The following is a 26,655-nucleotide window of genomic DNA, read 5'->3' as shown; positions in this document are numbered from 1 at the left end:
TGGCCGCCTATTTTCGACAGAGGGGAACGCCTGTCAATGGCGGCTCCATTGTTAATTACTCCGAGCTTTACACCGACTTCAACCTTAACGTATTTAAAAAAAAAGTCAGACCGTGAAGAGTCTGCAGCAATTTCCATAGCCCACGCAGTGCAAGTGTCATTTTAAACGTCGAATAAAAAACGTAAAATTATGACGTATTTAAATAACCCCTACACTGCGTGGGCTATCAAATCCGCTGCAGACTTTTCTTGGTGCAACTAGTAACTGGAGCTTACCCCTCTGCCGAAAAACTTGCACAACTGTGCAAACTTTTGTATGGACTAACATGGCTATTTGTACGTTACGTACAACGTACAAATCATGTAGAAATAGCGGTACATTTTTCCTCCCCTCCCCCGCAAAAATCGGCAGACTGTTTCGTACAAAACATGACTGACATGACGTCTCCAGTTACTAAATGATCTAAGACTTCAACCGGATAAAGTGAGGGAGTATCTATGGAGTGTAGAAGTAAATGTACCTCAACCTTCCATAGGAGTATCAATATAAACGTCATAATTTCGTACAAATTACAAGTCTCTTTTGGCTTTGGGACCTATAGGATGAGGTATTCAGTTATACCTACCCACAAATTATACCCTTTAAAACCTAATCTACTTATGCTGGAATTATTATACAATATTGATACTATTAGTAGGAACACAGGGCCTGCCGGCCTGCAGGGTAGGCTGAATATATATACACCATTTTTTAACAACTCTCCGCCAGAGGGTTAAAAGGGTAAAACTAGCCGGAAACCATGCTATTGGCAATCTGATCCACATCCTATCGGACTTCCTCACGCATTTTGGCAATATTTCGCAAGCTTTATCTATCCTAGAGCAACGCGGGGGCGGATGCGTGGGCGCATATCGCTTCCGCGCGTAGCAACGCAGGAGCACATGTCATGTCCGATTCGAACTTTAAGATAAGTCAATTAATAGATCTAGAAACGATATGCATTAGATGTGTCAGTGTCAATAGTGACGTTTTTGTTTGAAGAAACATCATACTCGTATTTTACACTGACATACTACTCGTATCTATTTAATCCATATCGTTTCTAGATCTATTAACTGGCGTATTTTAAAGTTCGAATCGGGCCTTTATTCATGTTCTCTTGAAGCATTCGAACCTTAGAATTTCAAACTAGATTTGACATTGGTCGAAGTGCATCTCAGACGCACCAGTTTATTCTTCTTCTTCCTCGGTCCCTCATTGCTGAGGATCGCGACCATGTATGCTCCGTCTCCACAGTGTGCGATCATAGGCCATATGGGTGCATGTTGCCGCCAACAACCCTCTTCACAACATCAGAATCAGACCATCATGGGTGCTTTTTCTCGCGCTCGCTTGCCCTTTATTTGGCCCATTTACAGTTGTAATTCGGCTCTTACGGCAGCTAAGGCTAATTACGAGCTATTTGTAACTTAACTCTGCACCAACACTGCAAGTCCTATCAAAAAGGATTTCATTAGCTACAGTTACACTGCATTGACTAATTTGACATTCAAAGTGTACTTAGTACTTAAACTTGGATCTAAAATAATGACTAACCCAAGTACCTAATTCATGATGCATAATAAATATGCAGGAGGTAAGGCACCTGTCCACCTGACCTGTTTTATAAGATCACAGTGGCATAAGTGTGACATAACCACAACCTATTTAGAGTTAGACCAAGAAAAGTCTGCAACGATTTTGATAGCACATGCAGTGCAAGTGTTATTTTAAACGTCAAACGTCTATGAAATTATGACGTACCTATAAATAACACTTGCACTGCGTGGGCTATCAAAATCGTTGCAGACTTTTCTTGGTCTAACTCTCTAAATCACCTCTATTCCATAGCCACAGCGACAACCACGATCGTGCACAGTGCACAGCACATACCTACATAACAATCCCTCTGGGTCTGGGGTGCAGGTGTCCATCTGGTGTCCATAAGCGACGGTGACTGTTTACCATCAGGCGATTCATTTACTCCTTTGCCCCCTATATCATAAAATTCATAAAAAAACATATTATAGTTAGTCAAACCAAATCCTTTTATTTTGGGTGCTAGTATTAGTGTAAGACCGTAAGACAAAGATAGAAATGATTCTCCCTGTCTATGATTGAAATGAGACAGTCCTCTGACAAACTATACGTAAGAGGTAATATTTTGCTCGGTTTGTCCTTTTTAGAAAACCTCATAAAAGATTTCTGGCAGTCAATGTCAAAAGAAAATTACCAAAGCATCTTCTGTCAAAACTAACGCTTCGATAAAATATTTATGGCCTCCTGTTAAAATTTACAGTTTACCGAAATTTCTGTAAAAATCAGGTCAAAATTTCTGTAAAATGTGCGACAATCAGAACGTGAGGGCGGACCGCATAAGATGCGAGGCATGTCGGACCATAAACCTGGCGAACCGGAACCGGACCGTGAACCCATTCTACCCCAAGCCGAGCATGGAACTGTATAACAAGTGCACCCCCGTACGGGAGCCGGACTGTGGACGTATATTAGGTATTATGATTTCGTCGCGTCGCTACAGTTACATGCGGCCCACACCAATTCTGGTGTCTAGCAGTAGTAGTTGCCGCGCACCGCTACGGAACGGACGCCTGCCCGCGTTTGCGTCACCTGTCGTCGTATCTGTCGTAATAGATCGTACCTTGCATCATTAAATCTTGTACTTTTTTTAATCTTAATTTTTATAAAGGCTTTCGTACACTCGTGGTGACGAATTGACGATGCCAGCCTCATAGGAGAGTTCACGTGTGTAACTAACTCTCAGACCTTAATTCAAGATATTTTTTATAATATGTAAACATTTTCTCAGCCCCTTCTGATAGCGGTTGAGAAAGCAAAATATTCAAGGACAATGCACTGTCCAAAATATTTTCTATAATGTTTTTCCGTTCGACTAGGCCTCTAGTGTATGTAGACTTTGCTTTTTTTAATTACTTGCATGAGGTTTTACCAGTAATTAGTTATACATTCGGCATGTTGTTATTGTTTGTCATCTATATGTAAGCTTCAATGTAATAACTGTTGGTGAACCTTTAAATAAAATAAAATAAAATAAAATAGTGCATTCTACGAGTAAGTATAAATATGTGGACTAGGTCTTCGATTCTGTTACAATGATCACATAGGTTTGTATCGCTTTTTTTCATGAGGTGATAAAATTGATTACACGGAATATGTCCCGAACGCAGACGTAGTGCACACTAGGGAATGCAAATCGGTTATTTTCGGTTATTTTTTGTATGGAAATAATCGGTTATTAACCGAAACCGCGGTTATTTCCATACAAAAAATAACCGATTTGCATTCCCTAGTGCACACGTTACCGTCTCCCTAAAGTCTGGCACCGTCGAACCATGGAACCCACCGGGTCGTCCTTGAACACAGCTATACCATATACCCTTTACAATAGAATTTTCTACGAATGATCTCTGTTCAAATTTTTCTAGACATAAATTCCTTACTTTCGGTATTAATTCTGTTGAATCATATGGTTTACATGCAAGGTCTATTCCCTTATGAATGGATTCATGTGCAAAACCAACAAAATCTTGACACTTAATAAAATAAAATAAAAAAATTGCATACTTTGCATATTACCTATACTAAAACGTGACGAACGGCAAAAGTCAATTCAGGTTTATTGTCCGGATCAAAGATGTTTTACGATTTTAAGTTAGAAAACCCCACATAAGTATGTTAAAACAACGCCTTATAAATCTTGCAATCCTGGTAACAACTGCAACCTACTACTATGTTACAATTTAACCACACCGGAATTATAGTGTATCCCATTTTCTCATTCTAAATCACAGGAATGTATGAATGAACGAATGAGTGAATGAGATTATGTAATGCTGCTCTTCCCTCTGATTCCCCTTGCCTGAAAAGGGGGCCCTTTTGTGTTACATCGTATCTCCTCTTGGTTTCTTTCGCCCTAGTATTTATTACAAATTATGTAATGCCTCACGTTGCCGTTGCTCAGTCGATTTTATGAGGCGCTTACACAACCAAAAGAGTAAATAAGAGGCTTTTTTATTATTTTTGTTTTAATAACTACCTACTTTCTTTATCACAACAACTTTCTCCTAACGTACAAAATCCTATACAACAGTATAATATTACTTATCTTATTACGGAGGATGGAGCATGCCTGTTTGGATGCCTAATTCCCAAAATAAAGTGAATCACTGTGTTTTCTTAATTTTGTTGTTGTTGTTCCACAGACCTCCCTCTAAACCCCACCTGCATCAGAGTGTGCCCCAGACATGAAGTCCTTGCGCGGATGAAAGGGGAGCTACCACCCAAGATGTGCCCCATACCCTATGGTCATGGAAAACTGATGTATCTTGTTAAGGTGAGAAACCCCACTTTGCTACGCATACCTCTCTCTAAACCCCACATCAAAGTGTGCCCTAGATATGTGGTGTTTGCTCAAATAAAAGGGAAGCTACCACACAAGATGTGTCCCATATTCTATGTCATGGAAAGCTGACGTATGTTGTTAAGGTGAGATACCTTACTTTGTTACTCATACCTCTCTCTAAACCCAACATAAGAATGTACCCTAGATATGAGGTTTGCGCGGATGAAAGGCGAGTTACCGCCCAAGATGTGTCCTGTACGCTATGCCTATGCCATAGCAGCTATGGTATGCCGTTAAGGTAAAAACCTCTATTTGACACACTGGGTTTCAAAAAAACTAGTAAATGTTTGAGTTATTTAGACTCATAATGACAAAATTGAATCAACAAAAGAAAATTATGTCGCAATTTTTTTTTTTTTCATACATAATTTAAACCTATCAGTTTTGTGACAGCCCATACAAATTGTTTGTGAAATTGCGTCACCCACAACAGATTCAGATTTGCATAATATTGCCCGTTTGGCAGATAAACACTGATTTTGCAAGCCAACATTGATCTTAGACCCAGTGACAGTTGTAAAAAAAAATAACCCATTCACATCATCTCTTCATAAAGAATCTAACAATTCATCATCTCCTAATTACATAAACACAAAACATCATCTCCCTGCACAGGCTGGGCTCCTGGTAGGCGCGGGTTACTTCACGTACACGCAAGGAGTGTGGGGCGACCAGCGCGACGTCACCGAGGCGATCGCACGGTGGCAGGAGTACATACGCAGTATGAACACCCGCCGACCTCCCCTGTTCGACAAGTGTGGTAAAGTTATCGTAAGTGAATTTCAACTTTAAACTTAGGTGATTAAGATCGGAAATGCTTTGAGGCACGGAATAGTCCCCGCGTTACATTGTAGTAAGCAATAATTATACAACATTGAACTTTGATGATTGGACTGAGTAAAGTTTACATTACAATGTAAAGCTGGAGGATGAGCTTGCGAAAGTTATCAGTGTGCCCCTCATTTACCCTAGCTCGTTTACTACTTACTAATCGTAGTAAAATCGATGGGCGTATGCTAGATTAGACCTTACTGCTAAAAACATATAGTCGCAATTTCAATGAAAAGCTAAGCGGTATTAAGAGTTTGCGTAAATTATCACTGTATCCCTCGGCTGTCTCCCTTGCCAACGGTTTGCTATTTTAACCTGCACGACACTTATGCTACCCTGGTTCGAGCAGTTACGTCATCAGTTAGTTTGGTCGCTAAGGTTACCCGTGTTACTACCGTGGACGGAAAATCGTAGCGGGCAAAAAATGCAAGACACGTTTAGCCCGCTGCTGCACACACACGCCTGTGAAGAAAATGTACCGTGTGTATTGCAGATGTGAGGGTTGGATTTATAACATATCCATGCCATGCCGTGTACTGTAAGCACACCGCCCGTTTTTCATTTTCACGTCCACAAAAATATGGCTAGTCTACAGCACCCCCCCTTACATTTGGAATAAGTATTTTATGAAAGAGGAGAAAGAGAAAACCGAAGTGCTCACAGAAACTAATTAAAAACTACGTACACAATCGACAAAAGTAAAAGAGGGAGTCAACAATTAAATTATCCATTCATTATATTCCTATCCTCACTTCCTGTTAACAAATCCAAGCTTTAACATTATGATTTTAAAAACCAAAATGCATTACCGTTTCGTGATATAAAAGCTCCTTGGCAGTGCTGCGACCCTAGTATACAATAGAGTTGAAAAGATGCCGGCCATGCGTATCGACCTACGGCACCTTGCCTCCATGAAATTCCTCTGCTACTCCTTAATCATCATGGCTTCTATTGGACACCCTGTAACCTAGAAATGATGCTGCCTTGGTACTTTGTTTTCGGATTAAAAGCTCAACAGTCAAATTCTATTGTGTCAGCCACGCCCACGTTGAGATACTTTTTAGGGTTCCGTAGCCAAAATGGCAAAAAACGGAACCCTTATAGATTCGTCATGTCTGTCTGTCTGTCTGTCTGTCCGTCCGTATGTCACAGCCACTTTTTTCCGAAACTATAAAAACTATACTGTTGAAACTTGGTAAGTAGATGTATTCTGTGAACCGCATTAAGATTTTCACACAAAAATAGAAAAAAAACAATAAATTTTGGGGGTCCCCCATACTTAGAACTGAAACTTAATGTTTTTTTTTTCATCAAACCCATACGTGTGGGGTATCTATGGATCATCATCATCATCTCAGCCATAAGACGTCCACTGCTGAACATAGGCCTCCCCCTTATCTATGGATAGGTCTTCAAAAATGATATTGAGGTTTCTAATTTAATTTTTTTCTAAACTCAATAATTTGCGCGAGAGACACTTCCAACGTGGTAATATATGTGTCCCCCCCCCCCCCCCCCCTGTAACTTCTAAAATAAGAGAATGATAAAACTGAAAAAAATATATGATATACATTACCATGCAAACTTCCACCGAAAATTGGTTTGAACGAGATCTAGTAAGTAGTTTTTTTTTATCGTCATAAATCGTAAACCGCAATTTTATTATGTTACTTGTTGCTACGGAACCCTTCATGGGCGAGTCCGACTCGCACTTGGCTGCTTTTTTTTTCCGCAGCATGCATTTTTGAACGTAGGAGCGGCGCACGATTTCGAGGTTGGTCCCATAGTAAAAGTTGCACAGTATATAATCCCAAAACCTCCCTGACAACGGGAATGTATTTATTTTTTACCATCCTGTATATAGCCAACGGGCTATTCATAAATTACGTCATTTCAAATTAGGGGGGGGGGTCTGGACATCGGATGATGGTAGCATGAAGTAGGAGGAAATGGGGTCATTCGAAGCATGAGTTTAGGGGGCGGGGTCAAAAATCGTATACGGGATAAATAATTTATGGACAGAATTTATTCCTATAAGTTCGTTTTTTTTTAGCATTAGAAAGAAGAACTTGAAAGCATTAGCATTAGCATTAGAACTTGAAAGAGGGCAAGCGATTTTGACATGTCTTTTAAATGAAAAACGCTTTTTAAAAATCAGTAACTATTTACTTATGAAATCAAAATAATATAAATGATCGTATTAGATTCATAAAATTGTTACATATTTACCGTAACGTATTTTTAAAATGTGTTTTGCCATTAAAAGCGACACATCACGATTGTTTACCTTATTTCTAATGCTAAAAAAACGAACATAATTCATGATTGTTAGGTACCTACATTTCATTGCAGTTATGTAGGTATTGCGAAATTAATTTGAAAATTCCACTATTAATTATGCAAAAAGATTTTCTTTTCAGACATTGTACAAGTGGGTAGTTATAGTTATCGAACAACCTCTGATACCAGTAGGTATTACAAGTATTACGCCTCTCCGGACTTCTCTAGGTAGGAATAAACTAGCCTTTATAGGCCATTTTATTTATTTGTGAAATATTGTTTCTGAAATTCTGTCTCTATTCTATTTTCTATCTGTCTCGATAGAGAAACTATTCTAAATTCTAAAGGAGAGTTCACTTAGAAAAGTTTACATATTATTATATTTATATGTATGTATATTTATATATAAGTATGTTTATCGTCGCCTAGCACCCATAGTACAAGCTTTGCTTAGTTTGGGGCTAGGTTGATCTGTGTAAGACGTCCACCAATATTTATTTTATTTTTTATTTATTATTATTCACTATAATGACATTCTGAATAAGAATGAATAAAATGACAGTATTTTGAACTTTGAAGAAGTATTTTGCTACTTGCATTTTTTCTTAAAAATATTGATAAGAAAAAAGAAAGGATTTATGAGTACAACTAGGAAAATTAACGCCCGCAAACGTCAAATTGAATAGCTCTACAGAATTTTCTAAGACAGAAATAGATCGCGCTTGACTTGACAAATCACTGTTTAGCCACCAAGCTCCAACTCATGCTACCTTGGTAGCAACAAGGTGCCTACATACGAGGGACGCCGGAGCGTTATCTGTCTGCCCTCGTGCCGATACGCGTAGAGATGGGTGAGTGCCATACATACATACAATACGGACAGGTACGTACACTGTCATACAACACAGGTAGGCGTGTACGCACGGGTTTTAGAGGCATCACGGAGATATAATGTGTGTGTGTTGTTAGGTTCATACATTGTTTTCAGATTGTGAATGTAGTGTTGCTAAGGCGAGGAGGAGTCGTCATCTTGTGGACTAGATTCTTTTTTTTAGTTAGCGACCCGCCCCGGGTTTGCACGGCCGCCACAATTACACCTCAACCTTCCTCAAGAATTACTCTATTGCTAGGTGAAAACCGCATGAAAATCCGTTTAATATAACATTCATAAAAAACTGTCAAGTCCCCTATTGGTTAACAGTAGAGATAGGCCGAATATGGAGTTTACCGAATACGAATGAATATTTATTTAATGTTTTCGTATGAAAAATCAAATAAATAGAAACTAAAAATAAGACGTTTTGACGATTTTAGGGAATAAGCCAGACGGCTTATTAAACAGACGTCTGTCATCGTGAACCGTTATACCGAGACAGTTCAAATTTTCAGAGATGATATATTTCTATTGCCGCTATAACAATAAATACTAAAACGTACAGGACCCTCGGTGGGCGAGTCCGACTCGCACTTGTTTGCTATGATTAATTTATTTATTTATTACAATATATATATCGCTAAACTATTTTAACCGTAACACATTTAGCACTCGCGTAATCCAGAAGGCCAAAGTCAGCCATACGGATGTTGATATCTGTCCACATTTTTGCAAAATTTTGCAGCAGCACACTCCCCCCTGTGGCCCTAGTATGTAGGACGGGAGAGGGGCAGGGTGGACCAGGATATAATGGTTTCAACAATAGGCCTTGTTTCATGCGGAAAGGACGCAATATCCTTTGTAGTGATAACGCCCTGGTATAATTGGGTCATATCATTGACAGTGCTGCGTTGTGAAGTAATGTGATTGAATTGTAATTGGTGGGAAACTCTTAGCCTCTCAACTGTCTATGGTAATGATACTGACTGAATTGTTTTGTCATCTTTCTCTTTTCCCATTATTCTCGGGAGCGAATAAACACAAAAAGCTATATAGATTTTTCTTTAGAGCCACTTATAGGGCCACTTGCACCGTTCACTAACCTGGGGTTAACTGGTTAAACCTGGAGTTACCATGGTTACTAGTACAATTTGACACTAACGTATGTATTATATGTATTACAAATACCAAACATAATATAATTGTATATTTTTAAATTTATCAAATTTTATTTATTTTTATTTTCAGAGGAAAGAAAACCCGGAAAGTGTCATCGCTCCAGCCTATGCCTTGTATAAACACTTTGTCACATTGTGTTTTACAGGCAAGTAATAATTAAGCTAACCTGTATGTTTCTAACATACAGACCTCGAACATCAGTTACATAATTATAATAAATGTCGAAAAACGAGAGACGCATTCTCTGGTGACTCTCTCCCCACAGCGAGTTTTGGCATTTTTAATTTCTTGAGGATTTGTAGGTACACAACTGGTTTCAAATTTGTACTTTTAAATAACTGATTTGCAAGACCGAAGTGATCCCATAAGTGTTCCGTGAACAAAGTTTTGTACGGAACACTAAAAAAAATTGTACCTCGATAGATGGACAGGTTTTGACGTGACACTATCGTAAACGTTAAATTCCACTGGAAATATAAAGTTTATACTATAAACTTTATAGTAGTACCGGTAGTCGGTAGTACGTCTACACTTTGTGATTCAATTTCGTGTAGAGTTAGTTAAAAAAATCGTTTATTTCAGACGTAAGTCCATTGGGGTTAGCATCATTCTAAACTTAAAATTAGAGTAAATGTTGTATAACTAAATACCTAATAAATAAAACTAAAAAATTTAATAAAACACAATTAACTTTATGACCGTTACATGAGGAACGGCGCTTGCAGACAAAGCCAGTCGGCCCGATTGGAACGTTACGTTTTTATTTCAAGAAACGTCACTTTTGACACCGACATAATCTAATCCATATCCGTAATATTTGACGTATCTTAAAGTTCGAATCGAGCCGCGTGTCTCATTAATATTAGGGGGGCTAGTGTATCATGTCCCACGTTTCTGAAACAATGCTCAGGATTCTATTGGTTTTATCTTTTTTGCAGGTATTGTGAAACTCCCTCAGATTCTCAAATGCCGATACTTGGAGTACCTAAAAGCTATTCATAAGAAAAAATTGGACGACATACGTGAAAGAAAACTTAGGAAACAAGGAATAGAGTAGGAGTTTATGTGAGTAATTAATTTTAATAGGTGTATAATTTTTTACAAAAATAATCTGTTGCCTAGGTCTAAAGGGTACTTAATCTGAGATCTCATTATTGTGCCTATTCTTTAAATAATTTCAAGGGATAATTTAAATAAAAATAGTGAAATCTTGGTATATTTTTATTACAACGACTTGTCTTAAAAATCCCTTTTGTAATATTAATTTTGTTAGTTACATTTCATGTTGATATAGTAAGGAATCAAAAAATCGCCAAACAATAAAAATGGGCGCTGTACGTCACGCGTTGTTTTTTAATTCAAAGTTATATATTGTGAAGTTTTATAACATTTGGTATGTTAAAACAATATTCACCCTTACGCTTTCAATTGTAATGTAACATGTAGGTAAGCTCTGTTATTATAAGAAAAACCTTTTGTTTAATTATATTTATAACCAGTGTTTTGGAAATAAAACTTCTTACCTACAGCTTTACAGTCTTTATTCGTAACCTAGGTCCTCCAGACAGTGTTGGCCGAACGTTAATTACAATTGACCATTAACCAGCACAAATTGAACCGTAAACAGTAACAGACGGTTACAGTTGACGGTTCAATTTGTACTGGTTAATGGTCAAGAATGTTCAATTGCATTAACGTATCGGCAGTGGCGTAGCTTGGGGGGCCGGCGGGGGCGGTACGCCCCGGGTGTCACCCATTTAGGGGTGACACCTGACCGTGAACATCAGTGCCACCTATAAAAATTCGTAAAAAGAAAGCGATGGAGTAAATCCTGAGCTATTTAACAAAAATTACAATTACTCTTTTTAAATATATTTTACAATTTTGATTGAATATTGGGGTGACACCCACAATTTCCGCACCGGGTGCCACCCATGCTAGCTACGCCACTGCGTATCGGCCAACACTGCCTCCAGACATGGAGACGATCGATCGGATTTTTGGTAGCGGGTTGTAACTCTTTGTTTGAAAAATCGATAAGTTTGTATTCTATTCACCATTCTGATGATAATCAGAATCTATGCCTGCGTCGCAAGTCAGCATTCAGTTCGAAGAAGGTACTGTCCTCTGCGCCGGCGCCGTCAGCTAGCATGAACTCCAAGTGGCGGATGTAGCAGATCGCTATCCTGAAAACAAGTTTTTTTTGTCAGAGGTGGAGGTAATCCTCATTGGATACTGCCGGCCCGGTATCCGGCAGCATGCCTGACTCGGCGGCGTTGGAGATTTTCCTCCCAGCCGCCTACGTACTAAACCCCTCCACCCTGCAAGCAGTTGTGGGTAAAGTACGGCCCGCGGGCCAGCTCCGGGCCGCGAATGGATTTTATCTGGCCCGCCGCCGGTCCTATGAAATAATTAGTATATGGCATTGGCCCACGGTTATCACAATTCAAAATAAATTTTGGCCCCATGAAGAAAGTTTGCCCACCACTGCTGTATTTTGTTGCCAGAAACTCGACGCTATCGGTATACACGTTGTTTCCGGGTGTGTAGTTGTGTGATCCGGAAAAGATTTGAGTGTGGAGTACGTGATGAGTTGTGAAGTGTTATGTGTGTTAAGTGTACCTATGTGTTTACAGGGCATGAGTGCAAGAAGCAAAGACAAGAAGTTGTGCAGTGTCATTCCCCACAAACTTTCGTCACCTGGTATTGGTATGCCAGCTGGTCCGGAGCAGGCATGTTTCTGCCTGGGCGAGGCGCAGTCTTGTCTTGTGACTGTACTCAGGCCCACTTTGTGGGCCACACAATTTCGATTTTGTGGGTATGCTGAAGTATTAATACAAACTTTTTTAATATTTTAACGTGCTTGTACCTGAGACACTCGATCTTGGAGTACTTCTTCTTGGTGGGCTTGGTGACGGGCAGCTTGGACCGCAGCAGATCGAATGCGCGGTTCATGTCGCGCATGCGCGTGCGCTCGCGGTCGCAGGCCGTCTTTTTGTATTCTGTAAATCATATAGATCGGCCATGAAATAGGTTCTTTAACTAAGCAGATGTGGGTGCTTAGACAAGATGGCAATCGTAATCTCCCTCTTGCAATGAGGTCGATTCAGAAATGTGTAAAAATTTTAAATTGGTTTTGATACGACCATGACACGACTCTCTGTACACGTACGACTCTCTGTACTTAATAAGTGCGAACGAGGTGCCTATTAATGACAAGACTGAAGGTCTTATCAAAACAAAATTCAGACTATAACAAATTGATAATTCAGAACAGGTCTCAAACCGTGTGTCACCGTTAGTGTTCGCAAAATTTTATTGTATGGGAAGTTTCATAGATGTCTGCTGTGTGACGTGAGTGGCAAACGAGGTCGGGTACTCTTTGTACTGATACCCCACTTAGATGGCGCTGTCCGTAGCGTTAATCCTAAATCGCGCTATCAACATTTTTCTTGCGTTACCTAATGAGGATGGCAAAACTGTCGAAGGTTTTTATAGATAGCGCCAGCATAAGTTTCCCCTGTGTCTAGTTTGGGATTTGACCGAAGAGCATAAACTTTTTGGCATCCAAGCCAAAAAGTCTAAAAGAAATACGTGTTCTAGACACGCGTAGGATTGACAGGTCATCTGTAAAGGCCCCTTTACATATTGGGCCAACGCAGGCCAGTCCAAGGGACGAAGCCATGCCGTAGGATGAGATAGCAATATAAATGCGTCCCCCAGACTGGCCCAATATGTACAGGGGCCTCAAAATACTTCGACCGGCAAACACCATCGAACTGAGTTGAGACTTGAGACAGAAGTGACATACCTTTTTCAAGCTGCAGCGCGCGTTCCTTCCAGTGTTTCTCATCTGCTTCGGGCTTTACATCCTCATGAGAATAGTCCAGTGAGGACTCGGAGTGCGCAGTGTCTGGCAGGGAGGTGAGAGACGAAGCGTAGTCTTTGGGAGGAGCGTACTCTTTATAGGGAGCGTAGCCGATCCCAAAGGTTGGTGGTAGTGCTGAAAATATGATCAGTATTGGTTTTATATCCTGTAAGAAACATCTTGACAATAATGTGACGCTGTATGAAGCGCCCTGTGTTAACTGGAAATCTAGGTGTTTTATTACGTCATTTTTACTTAGTTCTAGGCTAAGCTAGATTCCTGTTTACTTTGAGGTGTGACTTAGTAATAAAACGTACGTTTTATACGTATTGGTTTGGTATTCTACCTGTATGTCCCAGACGTGCCAGTGCTTAACACTACAACACTGCCTCATTGGCATCTTAAATATTAGGTCGATTATTTATTACTTTTATTAGTAGATTTCATAAACAAAGTGTCAATTATTGGAATGGTGTGGTAAAGTCCGGTACTTATTTATATTTAATCGTATGGCATATTGTCAGTCGTTTATAGTATTATGGTTAAACCCTGCATCCATTGGTACTTTTAAATTAAATGATTATCGTAGGGAGCTTAAGAAATAGTAAACTATGAAAATAATACCTTCTTGACTAGTTTCCAATTCATGCGGCCTAAAGTATGTCACCTTTCTGGTCTCAGAGTAATCCTCCAACACATAAGACCTGTGGTGCGACGTCGTCTTATCATACTTCTTATGGCTGAACGTCAGTTCTTCCTTCGGCTTATCGTCTGCTTTCCCTATTTCCAGAATAACCCGATCTTCTGTCTCCCCCTTGTCATCTTCATTTTCTTTGACTACAGTGTAGTTTGCGATTAGGGGTATAGGCGTTTCATTGTCGTAGGTTTGGTTATACATTCTGTAATTGTGATTTTCTAGAAGGCTGTCGATTTAAACTCGGCCTCGTAAAACAACTCTCTTTAGCACTATAACGTCACTTATTTTTACTTAACTTAACTATATCGTAATTTGGTTCTAGAAAATTCCACTAATATCGCTGCAACAGCGATATTAACTTCCATCAAGAATGTCTCTTTTCAAATTTGAAGATTAACCCCGCAAATTTCTTAAGCGTGGAAAATACGTTTAATTTTTTATAAAAATAACGACTCTTACAATATTTTAAAACTGTAATTAACGACCACAAGCTACCTGTTACAAATGTAGACTGTGTCATCCACTTTTCTGTGCTTTTGTCATGCATATTCGATCAAAGTTGCGTGTGGACACAAGTGTACAAAATTCTTTTTCACGGGGCCCGCCGTTGTGTCTATTGTTGTAAGATGTTTGTTTTCGTTTAGTATTTTACTCGAGTTGGTTGTATAGTTGAGAATATAGTGTTTCGTGTTGGTTTGGATAGGAAGTTTTATAAAATAGGTTTTCTTACTGTAGGTAATGTTACTTATTTACCTACTTCGTGTCACAGAATAAATAATAGTACTAGGTACAGAAGACTCACTCTCTAACAAAACGCGCCTGTTACGATCAAGACAGATATGACCGCTAGGTGGCGACAGCGCCACGCGCGGTTTATGGCTAGCCACCAAAATTGGTGTGGAACGGATGTAGGTACTTGTTGCGAAGCGACGAAATCGCGGAGTGAGCCACGCCTGTTCATGTTTAGGTATGAAAAAACAACGTATTTGTTTTTCGTTTGTTTGAGAGGCAGTAATTTCGCATTAGATTCCGTTTGTACCATTTTCAACCATGGGGTGAATCTCCGAAAAGTTGGCCTATTATGTCAATGCCATCAACTCCAGGTCCTTTAGTTTTCAAAATGCCGAACTTTATCATAATCGGTTTAGCTTAACCGTAAAGAGAAAAAACAGGCAGATAGTTTCTCTTGCATGTTAAAATAAAGGGCCCGGAGTTAACCGGTTAAACCAGGAGTTACCACGGTTACCAGTATGGCTATGATGCTTACCCAGAGAATATTTTTTATGCGCCGCCACTGATAGGTAGGTATCAAGGGAAACGTTTTAACTAAGAATACCATATTAAAATGCAAAAATCACTTTATTGATAACTTTACTTTAAATAAATACTAGGTACTATCATGCTTTAAGCACAGCTTTTAAAAATAAGGCTTGTTTTACATTGCAGTTTTTATTTAAATTAACCATTAAATTAGAGATCATACTCTAATATCTAAGAAAAGTAACCAAATACATAATGTAATTAATTAAATATAATACAAATGTTCCGACACTGAAGAGTACTGTCACAGAAAAACTATCAAAAACAAAAATAAGATATCATTTACCCTTCAATTGCAACTGAAAACAGTAAATCATTGAATCACGTGGCACCCTATAGGGCGCCTCTACAGAGGGTATAGCAAGTATTCTTGTAGCTCCAAACTAGGTTGGACTAATTTGTACAGCATTATAATATTATACCCATTTTTTCACTATGCTTTTTAGGTACTTACATTATTTTTTTGCCACTGTTGACATAGGTGCGGGGAACAACATAAATTGATAAATTGGTTAGCATTTTGTCCTATTGAAACATTGAAGATATTAAGAAAATCACACCGTCTCACCGCAGAACCGTTTAACCCTTTATAAGGCATAAGGGTGCCAGAAATTATGCAAATTGAACCCTATCACTATGAAATAAAATTCAAAATCAGGTGGGAAATATATTCCCTCTGCCTTATAAAGGCTTAAGAACATTTTAGTTAGCATTTCCTTAATTCTCAGTTCCGAAATACACAATAACTGTAGTATTTACATGGTTTTTATAATGAGGAAAATAGTTTTAATACCTGTCTTTTTATAGGAACATTGTCATAAAATAAGTTAATTGCTAAGCCATTTCCTTATATTCAATGTGGCTAATTCCGTCATAGGCGCTATTCCGTCCACTAGCGTGGACGTTCCTCATCTTACATTATTTCAACGTAAATAGTGTAAAATTACAACAATGCACAACAAAGCAAATTTTCAAATAGTATGACATAGGCAGTAAAAAAATAACATGGAACAATAAATAAATATTAATTTTAATTATTACTAACAAACACACTCGACCATTTCCAGATCTCATCCATATAAGGTTCAAAAATTCTTACTTCATATCTTGTTTACGGTCTCCTATCGCAATTTCGAAAAAGAATTGTCCGATGTCTCATTTGGCAGACTTTCATTTTACCGACTGTATTTTTTTTCAAAATTCAGTGATTTTAATAACAAAACTTCCGTGACAGACACACTTATTAAATATATTGAGAACGGATCACTCGCGTTTTTTAAGTCAAAAACGCTCGACATATTTCACTCCTCACACACTCCTCGGTACGGAGTGAAACATGTCAAGCGATTATCGACTTAAAACACGTGAGTGACCCGTTCTTAATATATTTAATATGTCCAGTGATTTTACTTAGTTTTTGAAAAAGGCATCCTATTATAAAAAGTCATTGTAATTATACACGTATGTTTATGTTTTTAAACGAACGCAGCGCCATCTGCGTTGAGCTTTCTGCGTTCATCCCTTTTGAAAATCCGATAAATTGGAAAAATCGAACACTAAATGTTTCGAGTGTGTGGCAGGTATCATAACGGTTCAGAACTTGATCCTCCTGATCCTGAAGAACTCCTGCATCACGTCGTCGGTGACGAGCGCGCGCCGCGCCTGGTAGTCGGTGATGACGGGCGTCACTGTGTCGATGGCGATCTTCTTCAGCTCGCCTGTTAGCATCTCGCCAGATTCGTATGACTTTTTGATCTGAAATGAAAATTTAGGTGTTTTATCATGTTTATAAAAAACTGTCAGTTTCGATCTAACAAAAGCGCGCCATTCACGAATTTCGCGAGCGCTGTACATCGTAAAATATACCCAGTCAGAGCGGAACTTTAACAAACAGGCACATTCGCGGCATGATTTAAAATCGCGATTTACATTCAACGATATTTTAACCTTTTGGACGCCAATGACACCGCACCGCAGGTCCCACACCAAAAGCTGATTAATCCGTCACAGACCACAGAGCAACATAGACCTACGTGCATATACATAAAGTTCAATTTGAGTTTTGACACTTCGGTGACGTGTCGTCCGAGTGACAGCTTTTGTGTTTGACACGGCGTCGAAAAGGTTAATAGATACAGGGTGAAATTTTAACCACCACCGACCCCATACTCTGCGTAGTTTAAAGCTAAGGCCAGAGCACACCGGCTGCGTGTGCGTAGACGTACACGTGTGCGTGCGCCCATATGTTTGAGCCGTGCACTCACACGTCACGCAAGCGGTGTGCCGTCATTCACATCATCATCACCACGTCTCGTCATCGCGTGACGTCATCTATTGTAGACGATTGATGGTGTAACACCGGAGAGACACCGTCACTCACAAGGATCTGTATATTACATTACAACGCGCACGTGCACGAGTACGCAGCCGGTGTGCACAGGCCTTAAATACCGGGTGTGGCCTGTAATACGAACAAAAAATTTAACTGTAGGCTGTACTTCTCATACTGACCAATATTTGTTCAGCAACTTTTTAAAATAACTTGTGGTTTGATTTCTAATACACTTTAAAGTTTATTCTAAGACGCAATTAATTGCGAATTTTGTTATGTTTAAGGCATGACAAGCAAAGATAATATTTATTTTGTATGAAAAATAGGAAGTCTAAATACTTCATAATTTTTAAAAGTTGTCGTACTGTCACCTTTTGAGGAGTACAATCTATGTTTTATTTATTTGCTCGTGTTATAGGCCACACCCGGTATAAATATTAGTATTCTTACCTCCGCCAGCCTCTCGTCATCCTCCAGGAAGAACGTGAGGTACTTGTAGGAGATGTCCACCTCAGTGTTGCCGCCCTTCTCTCTGTGCTCCTCTACCGTCGCCTGCCCGCCAGAAAACGCGTACTTGTTAATCTGAAATTATGTTTATATTTTGGAGCATTCCATGAAATTGTCTACCGTTTGTCCCGTACAAACGCGATTTTCTGAAGATTTGCAGATATGAGAGTTTACTTTTCTATGACATATGGTCAAAAATATACACAGAAAAATAATCGCCTGCTTTAAATGCCGAAAAAAAGTCGCAACACAGGAAATAAAATGCGTTTGTACGGGACAGCCCGTGGAATGCTCCTTTTACACAAACGATAGGCAGATGAAATTACACGGATTAAAAGAAAAATAATCTAAATTTAAAATACCATGCGAAACGACGGGTCTACTAAGACCTTGGTCACAAGTTGAGACGCTTAACTTCAAACTCGGGTAAATCCATCTGTCAGATTATGCGATTTTGGTATTAAGGAAAGGTAATAGGGTTGATATTTGCTGAGAGGGTCGAATGGATTTACCCGAATTTGAAGTTAAGCGACACAGTTTACACTGTAATGTGGCTGTGCCGTCATATAGCGGCCGTAATATAGCGGTGAAATGACGTAATAGAACGTTGTCTATGTAAACAAAATGGCGCGGTTTCCTAAAGGGCGGTGATTGAAGAAACATTATTTTTGCGTCTGTAATATCAGGGCCGCTATATGACATCACCGCTATCCTAGGAAACCAGAGCTTAAGGACCGGTTACATCAATCTTTCGTAACATTTGCAATAAGTTAATATCCGTAGTAGCAACAGTCGAACTGATGGCATTCTGCTAAATAGTTACCTTGTTTTTAATCTGTTTAGCCGTGTCATTAAGGAAGATGGAAGCGTTAGGATCGCTCGCGGACATCTTGTGCTGAGCCCCTTGTAAGGCCGGTAGGAAGGAAGAGTGTAGTAACGCCGGTTTGGGCATATTTGCCCTACCTGAGGCCATTCTGCTAAATAGTTACCTTGTTTTTAATCTGTTTAGCCGTGTCATTAAGGAAGATGGACGCGTTAGGGTCGCTCGGCGACATCTTATGCTGAGCCCCTTGTAAGGCCGGTAGGAAGGAAGAATGTAGCATCGCCGGTTTGGGCATATATGCCCTACCTGAGGCCATTCTGCTAAATAGTTACCTTGTTTTTAATCTGTTTAGCCGTGTCATTAAGGAAGATGGAAGCGTTAGGGTCGCTCGGCGACATCTTATGCTGAGCCCCTTGTAAGGCCGGTAGGAAGGAAGAATGTAGCATCGCCGGTTTGGGCATATATGCCCTATCTGAGGCCATTCTGCTAAATAGTTACCTTGTTTTTAATCTGTTTAGCCGTGTCATTAAGGAAGATGGAAGCGTTAGGGTCGCTCGCGGACATCTTGTGCTGAGCCCCTTGTAAGGCCGGTAGAAAGGAAGAATGTAGCAACGCCGGTTTGGCCATATTTGCCCTATCTGAGGCCATTCTGCTAAATAGTTACCTTGTTTTTAATCTGTTTAGCAGTGTCATTAAGGAAGATGGAAGCGTTAGGGTCGCTCGCGGACATCTTATGTTGAGCCCCTTGTAAGGCCGGTAGGAAGGAAGAATGTAGCAATGCCGGTTTGGGCATCTTCGCCCTACCTGAGGCCATTCTGCTAAATAGTTACCTTGTTTTTAATCTGTTTAGCCGTGTCATTAAGGAAGATGGAAGCGTTAGGGTCGCTCGGCGACATCTTATGCTGAGCCCCTTGTAAGGCCGGTAGGAAGGAAGAATGTAGCATCGCCGGTTTGGGCATATATGCCCTACCTGAGGCCATTCTGCTAAATAGTTACCTTGTTTTTGATCTGTTTAGCCGTGTCATTAAGGAAGATGGACGCGTTAGGGTCGCTCGCGGACATCTTGTGCTGAGCCCCTTGTAAGGCAGGTAGGAAGGAAGAATGTAGCATCGCCGGTTTGGGCATATATGCCCTACCTGAGGCCATTCTGCTAAATAGTTACCTTGTTTTTGATCTGTTTAGCCGTGTCATTAAGGAAGATGGACGCGTTAGGGTCGCTCGCAGACATCTTGTGCTGAGCCCCTTGTAAGGCCGGTAGGAAGGAAGAATGTAGCATCGCCGGTTTGGGCATATATGCCCTACCTGAGGCCATTCTGCTAAATAGTTACCTTGTTTTTGATCTGTTTAGCCGTGTCATTAAGGAAGATGGACGCGTTAGGGTCGCTCGGCGACATCTTATGCTGAGCCCCTTGTAAGGCCGGTAGGAAGGAAGAATGTAGCATCGCCGGTTTGGGCATATATGCCCTACCTGAGGCCATTCTGCTAAATAGTTACCTTGTTTTTGATCTGTTTAGCCGTGTCATTAAGGAAGATGGACGCGTTAGGATCGCTCGCGGACATCTTGTGCTGAGCCCCTTGTAAGGCCGGTAGGAAGGAAGAGTATAGTAACGCCGGTTTGGGCATCTTCGCCCTACCTGAGGCTATTCTGCTAAATAGTTACCTTGTTTTTAATCTGTTTAGCCGTGTCATTAAGGAAGATGGACGCGTTAGGGTCGCTCGACGACACCTTGTGCTGAGCCCCTTGTAAGGGCGGTACGAAGGAAGAAACTAGTAACGCCGGTTCCAGCATCTTTTATAGCTAAGGCTATTTTGCTAACTCCAACTAGATACCTACCTTGTTTTTAATCTGTTTAGCAGAGTCATTAAGGAAGATGGACGCGTTAGGGTCGCTCGCGGACATCTTGTGCTGAGCCCCTTGTAAGGCCGGTAGGAAGGAAGAATGTAGCAATGCCGGTTTGGGCATCTTCGCCCTACCTGAGGCCATTCTGCTAAATAGTTACCTTGTTTTTAATCTGTTTAGCCGTGTCATTAAGGAAGATGGAAGCGTTAGGGTCGCTCGGCGACATCTTATGCTGAGCCCCTTGTAAGGCCGGTAGGAAGGAAGAATGTAGCATCGCCGGTTTGGGCATATATGCCCTACCTGAGGCCATTCTGCTAAATAGTTACCTTGTTTTTGATCTGTTTAGCCGTGTCATTAAGGAAGATGGACGCGTTAGGGTCGCTCGCGGACATCTTGTGCTGAGCCCCTTGTAAGGCCGGTAGGAAGGAAGAGTGTAGTAACGCCGGTTTGGGCATATATGCCCTACCTGAGGCCATTCTGCTAAATAGTTACCTTGTTTTTGATCTGTTTAGCCGTGTCATTAAGGAAGATGGACGCGTTAGGGTCGCTCGCGGACATCTTGTGCTGAGCCCCTTGTAAGGCCGGTAGGAAGGAAGAATGTAGCAACGCCGGTTTGGCCATATTTGCCCTATCTGAGGCCATTCTGCTAAATAGTTACCTTGTTTTTGATCTGTTTAGCCGTGTCATTAAGGAAGATGGACGCGTTAGGGTCACTGGCCGACATCTTGTGCTGAGCCCCTTGTAAGGCCGGTAGGAAGGAAGAGTGTAGTAACGCCGGTTTGGGCATCTTGAGACGGGCGGCGACGTCGCGAGTCATACGGAAGTATGGGTCTTGGTCGATCGCGCAGGGAACTAGGCAGGGAACCTGGAAAAGCAAGTTACTGTTAACTGACGAAATGTAAACCTTACTGCAATGAAATAAGGTCTCCCAATGGCCAATTTAGTGCATTGGTATGATGAAAGTTGAATAGTCCTTCTAAGTTATCTCTGCATCGATGACGTGACAGAGTGTGGGAGCACCACGATAAATTTTTTAAACTTTGATAGCATAAGTTAGAGTTGCTAGAATCAGCTCGTAGGTAAAGGCGGGATTCCACCAGTGTGCGGCCCTGTGCGGCACAAGCATTTTTAGGGTTCCGTACCCAAAGGGTAAAACGGGACCCTATTACTAAAACTTCGCTGTCCGTCCGTCCATCCGTCTGTCCGTCTGTCTGTCACCAGGCTGTATCTCACGAACCGTGATAGCTAGACAGTTGAAATTTTCACAGATGATGTATTTCTGTTGCCGCTATAACAACAAATACTAAAAACAGAATAAAATAAAGATTTAAATGGGGCTCCCATACAACAAACGTGATTTTTGACCAAAGGTAAGCAACGTCGGGAGTGGTCAGTACTTGGATGGGTGACCGTTTTTTTTGCTTTTTTTTGTTTTTTTTTTTGCATTATGGTAAGGAACCCTTCGTGCGCGAGTCCGACTCGCACTTGCCCGGTTTTTTTGTACTGAATATATGCTTGTGCCGCACTTTCACTTTTTACTTTTCACGGTTTATGTTATAACTGTTATAAGTTATCTAATTAAAAAGTTACTCAATTTTGGAGACTTTCGCCCCACAACTTACCACTTTGTTATCAAATATGAAGGGGAAACTAGTAGAGAACGCAGGCGCAGCCTCGATGGAGGGGAAGGTGATCTTGCCGATGACGTCAGTCATTGTTCATTGGCTGAAATCTTGGAGGATATAACCAAACGGAGTAGCCATTAACAGGCGCTCCCTTCTGTTGAAACTCTATGACCAATGGTCATACACATTGAATGGACTGACGTTTATCTGACATGGCTATTTTTACGTTACGTATACATTGACGTGCCCCTCCCCCGCAAAAATCGACTGTTTTGTACAGAAAATTGCAGATAAGGCGTCTCCATTCGGTTATATCCTCCAAGGCTGAATTTGGCTAATCAGGTCTAACTTACCACTTTATTATCAAATATGAAAGGGAAACTAGTGGAGAACGCAGGCGCAGCCTCGATGGAGGGGAAGGTGATCTTGCCGATGACGTCAGAGTCGCCGAACCCGAATATGCCCTTCACCTGGTTGAAGGTCACGCACTTCTGGATGCGGAGCATGTTTTGGTAGAATGCTGGACACTGGCTGGAATCATAACATGAACTTTAAAATGTAATGCAAATGTATAATTTAAAACTTCTAAGGCCCACTTGCACCATTCCACTGACCCGGGGTTAACCGGTTAATTCTTGCGTTACCATGGTTACCAGTACAATTTGACACTGGGTTGACGGTTAAACCGCTTAACCCCGGATTAGTGGGATGGTGCAAGTGGGCATAAGAATCTAAAAGCACAGAGTAAGTGATATATATTACATAGTACTACTACCGTACAGAAAGGAAACTTCCCACATAACCGAAGTTTGACAGCGATTCAGGGACGAATCATGCTATCCCTTTCTGGTATACTAATGTATGGCACTTATCCCTTTCGGCTATTTAGGGTTGTTAAAATTTAAGTCATTAATCATTATCTTATCAGTGGTCGTACACGCAAAGGGATGTCATGTTGTGCCAACCCTAATAATTGCTCGGAGCAATGCTGAGCCGAACGGAGCCGAGAATACCCGAAAGGAACGGAAAGGATATATTTCTGTTGCCGCAAATACTAAAAACAGAATTAAATAAATATTTAAGTGGGGCCCCCATAGAACAAACGCGATTTTTCTGCCGTTTTAGGGTTCCGTACCCAAAGAGTAAATGGAACCCTATTACTAAGACTCTGCTGTCCGTCCGTCCGTCCGTCCGTCTGTCACCAGGCTGTATCTCACGAACCGTGATAGCTAGACAGTTGAAATTTTCACAGATGATCGTATTTCTAGACTTTTTCGACTCGCACTTGCCCGGTTTTTTGTGTAACAGTACGGAACCCTTCGAGCGCGAGTCTGCCCGGTTTTATTTCTTATTTTATTTATTTATATAGCCCTTTATTCTGAACATGATTGTTGGTTTTTAGTTTTGAATGTTTATATGAAGTCTCTTGGTTCAGTGTGCCTGTCGGCAAAGGCCTCCTCCAACTCCTTCCAGTATTTCCTCTCTCTTGCCACCCTTGTCCAGAGTGGTCCCACTGTGAGTATAATTTCGTAACGAAATTATTTCTTATTACACACCCAATAAAGTCCAAATCATTGAATATGAAAGTGTTCTCCGGGCTGAAGCCGACCGCAATGATGTCTTTCGCGTTGCTGTGCGCCATTTGCCGCGCCTGTTCCACTTTGATGTCCCTCCACAGAACTTTCTCGTCGTCGGTCAGCTGGATGATGAGGGGCACGTCGAATACATCTTGAAGCCACCTGGAATCAATCAATTATTTATTTCTGTATAGCGGCAAGCAAGTTAGCCATGTTCGACACCTTTGTGCCTAAAGTAACACGAGTTTTCTGGGCTATGGCTTTCAAGATTTTTTTGTAATTTGTGTCTGCCAAAGACTACATTTAATTGATTAATCGCTTAAGGGCGTCCTGCGGAAGCCAACGCTTTTCATTACCTTAAAGGTAATGAGTAATGAGGCATGCTATCTGATGATGGCCCCCTGCCCATGTAGAGGTAGAACTCCTTGCCAGCTTCAACAAGGTTGAGGATGCTATATAAGTCACACTGGAAGACGGACTTACTTAGTGAACATGAAGGGAATCATATGTCCAAGATGCATACTATCTGACGACGGCCCCCTGCCAGTGTAGAGGTAGAACTTCTTGCCAGCTTCAACAAGGTTGAGGATGCTGTGGATGTCACGGTGGGAGAAGAATATGCCACGCCGCAATAAGTGGTGAGCTGAAATGAATAGAATTAAAAATATTGAAATAATGAAATACTAGGTTAACTAAATTAAATATAATTGGAGACTATGTCACTACTAGATGTGTACGTCGGCATTGTAATATACAGATCCTTATGATAGAATGAACAGTAAAAAAACAGAGATCCGACATGCCACTTGTGTGATGTGTGCGTGCACAGCTCCAACATTTTAGAACACGCGCATGTGCGTGGCTATTGCACTTGGCTACTATGGCCTTGCACATCTCTGGTGGAAATGCAGCATAAATCTAAATTATGATCCTCAATATTTTATTACATTTAAAATAATGTACCTAAAGAAAAGTTTACCTTTTTTTCCAGTGACCTTTTCAAATCTTTGTATGACTTCATCATCAATCTTGGAACTGCCAAATCTTTCTGAAAACAATTAATAAAAATCATGAACAAACAATGGTAATATATACAGCTGTTTTGTGTTACCTGTATTGTACGAGCCCCGATGCAAATTATTTCGTCTAGTTCCATGCAACAATTTTGTTTATTTTAATAAATTTTACGCATGAACATAAAATGACCCAGTAATGGGAACCATAATAGCAATGTTTAATGTAGTTTATTTTGATTGTATAATAAAATTGCATGAGACTTTTATTGCTGAAAAAAAGGACTTTTCAAAAATGTTGTCCAAATCATATTGTCCTTTCCTACAGTACTGCTGCATGCATGGGCTCGAAACAAAATTGTCAGTACATAGGCAGAGCCCTGTTACTTTCCCTAGTAATAGCCCTTTTCACATATGTTGTAATCCTACCCATCAATAAAAAAATAAAAAAACATTATTTTATTTCTTTCAGTACAAACGGTATTTCTTGTATTTGGATTTAGTTATTGCAGAATATTACCATATAAAATTAAATAACATTAGTATTAAGCATTAAATGTTAGTAATTTTTAAACAAAAACATTATTTTTGAACAAACGCGAAAACGTCAAAAAATGGTCTCACTAGACGAAAACATGTGCATCGGGGCTCGTATAGTTTTGTGAATATACATAACTTTTGTGGAATAAAATTAGTGGTACTTACTTATCAATTTATCATAGTCTATGCCCGTCTCTGACTTTCCAGAGACATTCCATGGATCCACCACATCATCATCATCATTCACAGCCAGGTTGTTCATCTGTTCTTCTGGTGCTTTGTCTTCTGCCATGATTCAGGTGGCTACACACTGAAATCCATTTGAAAAAATATGAATATTAAGTTTCTTATCAAGAGTTGGTTTTACCCACAGCTTTTTCCTTATTACTAGGGGTTCAAACACATTTTATTGAAGAGAAACACCAGCTACGTACGTTATAAATAAAAGACGAGAGCGTGTCACTCATAAAACTAAAAAAAGTGTGATTCGTTAACAATATGGTAGGTTAAGTGAAATATAATTACAGAATTTACTAACCTATCTTAATAATTCGATACTTGGGGTGATACTGATAAGGTTCGATATATTGAATACTGTGATTGTACACTGCGGAAAATATGATGCAATTTCCTGAAAACGCAACATCGATCCAAATCACTGCCGAAACGGTGACGAACAGCTGCCGCTGAGGTACCGCAAAACCTTTCACGTATGCTTTCACGTCATGAGTTGTCAAAACGTTTTGTTCGTACGTTAGTAAAATATAAATACTTACAAAAATCAATGTAAAAATAAAGGTTTAAACATGCTTTATTGATAACATGCTTAAATTTAATAAAATTTAATTTAGTATTATTTTCCCAGAGTT

General features: G+C 40.2%; 3 protein-coding genes across 3 annotated transcripts; 1 reads left to right on the top strand and 2 right to left on the bottom strand.

The window, feature by feature from the left end:
• The first annotated feature begins 2,312 nt into the window (after positions 1-2,312).
• LOC134673494 (uncharacterized) lies at positions 2,313-10,758 on the top strand. The gene is made up of 5 exons (XM_063531486.1): positions 2,313-2,550; positions 4,281-4,411; positions 5,096-5,251; positions 9,714-9,789; positions 10,583-10,758. Exons 1-5 carry the CDS (start codon positions 2,382-2,384, stop codon positions 10,699-10,701), a joined length of 651 nt encoding a protein of 216 aa, XP_063387556.1. The 5' UTR covers positions 2,313-2,381; the 3' UTR covers positions 10,702-10,758.
• Positions 10,759-11,715: 957 nt separating this feature from the next.
• LOC134673388 (uncharacterized) lies at positions 11,716-14,410 on the bottom strand. The gene is made up of 4 exons (XM_063531360.1): positions 14,137-14,410; positions 13,456-13,605; positions 12,514-12,646; positions 11,716-11,830 (listed from the first exon to the last, which is right to left on the bottom strand). The coding sequence occupies exons 1-4, from the start codon at positions 14,408-14,410 to the stop codon at positions 11,716-11,718; spliced, it is 672 nt and encodes a 223-aa protein (XP_063387430.1).
• Positions 14,411-15,549: 1,139 nt separating this feature from the next.
• LOC134673049 (tryptophan--tRNA ligase, cytoplasmic) lies at positions 15,550-26,477 on the bottom strand. Its single transcript, XM_063530988.1, has 9 exons — positions 26,325-26,477; positions 25,952-26,096; positions 25,213-25,281; positions 24,717-24,876; positions 24,213-24,395; positions 23,010-23,187; positions 21,690-21,896; positions 18,312-18,443; positions 15,550-17,284 (listed from the first exon to the last, which is right to left on the bottom strand). The coding sequence occupies exons 2-9, from the start codon at positions 26,076-26,078 to the stop codon at positions 17,123-17,125; spliced, it is 1,218 nt and encodes a 405-aa protein (XP_063387058.1). The 5' UTR covers positions 26,079-26,096; positions 26,325-26,477; the 3' UTR covers positions 15,550-17,122.
• Between the last annotated feature and the right edge of the window lie 178 nt (positions 26,478-26,655).

The sequence above is a fragment of the Cydia fagiglandana genome, chromosome 18 (genome assembly GCF_963556715.1).
Source record: "Cydia fagiglandana chromosome 18, ilCydFagi1.1, whole genome shotgun sequence".
Classification (NCBI taxonomy): Eukaryota; Metazoa; Arthropoda; class Insecta; order Lepidoptera; family Tortricidae; genus Cydia; species Cydia fagiglandana.
Note: the sequence above shows the minus strand (reverse complement) of the source record. Positions and strands in the feature narration are given on the sequence as shown.

What these genes read in the sequence shown, in the direction of transcription:
- LOC134673388 (XM_063531360.1), bottom strand. Translation starts at nt 14,410, where the DNA reads ATGTATAACCAAACCTACGACAATGAAACGCCTATACCCCTAATCGCA. An exon ending in ATTGGAAACTAGTCAAGAAG is followed by an intron (nt 13,606 to 14,136) that starts GTATTATTTTCA and finishes CTCCCTATAAAG; the next exon opens with AGTACGCTCCTCCCAAAGAC. An exon ending in TCCAAGATCGAGTGTCTCAG is followed by an intron (nt 11,831 to 12,513) that starts GTACAAGCACGT and finishes ACTTGTTTTCAG; the next exon opens with GATAGCGATCTGCTACATCC.
- LOC134673049 (XM_063530988.1), bottom strand. Translation starts at nt 26,078, where the DNA reads ATGGCAGAAGACAAAGCACCAGAAGAACAGATGAACAACCTGGCTGTG. An exon ending in AGACTATGATAAATTGATAA is followed by an intron (nt 25,282 to 25,951) that starts GTAAGTACCACT and finishes AATTGTTTTCAG; the next exon opens with AAAGATTTGGCAGTTCCAAG. An exon ending in TCATATTTGATAATAAAGTG is followed by an intron (nt 21,897 to 23,009) that starts GTAAGTTAGACC and finishes TTGCTTTTCCAG; the next exon opens with GTTCCCTGCCTAGTTCCCTG.
- LOC134673494 (XM_063531486.1), top strand. Translation starts at nt 2,382, where the DNA reads ATGTGCGACAATCAGAACGTGAGGGCGGACCGCATAAGATGCGAGGCA. An exon ending in GGACTGTGGACGTATATTAG is followed by an intron (nt 2,551 to 4,280) that starts GTATTATGATTT and finishes GTTGTTCCACAG; the next exon opens with ACCTCCCTCTAAACCCCACC. An exon ending in ACAAGTGTGGTAAAGTTATC is followed by an intron (nt 5,252 to 9,713) that starts GTAAGTGAATTT and finishes TTTTATTTTCAG; the next exon opens with AGGAAAGAAAACCCGGAAAG.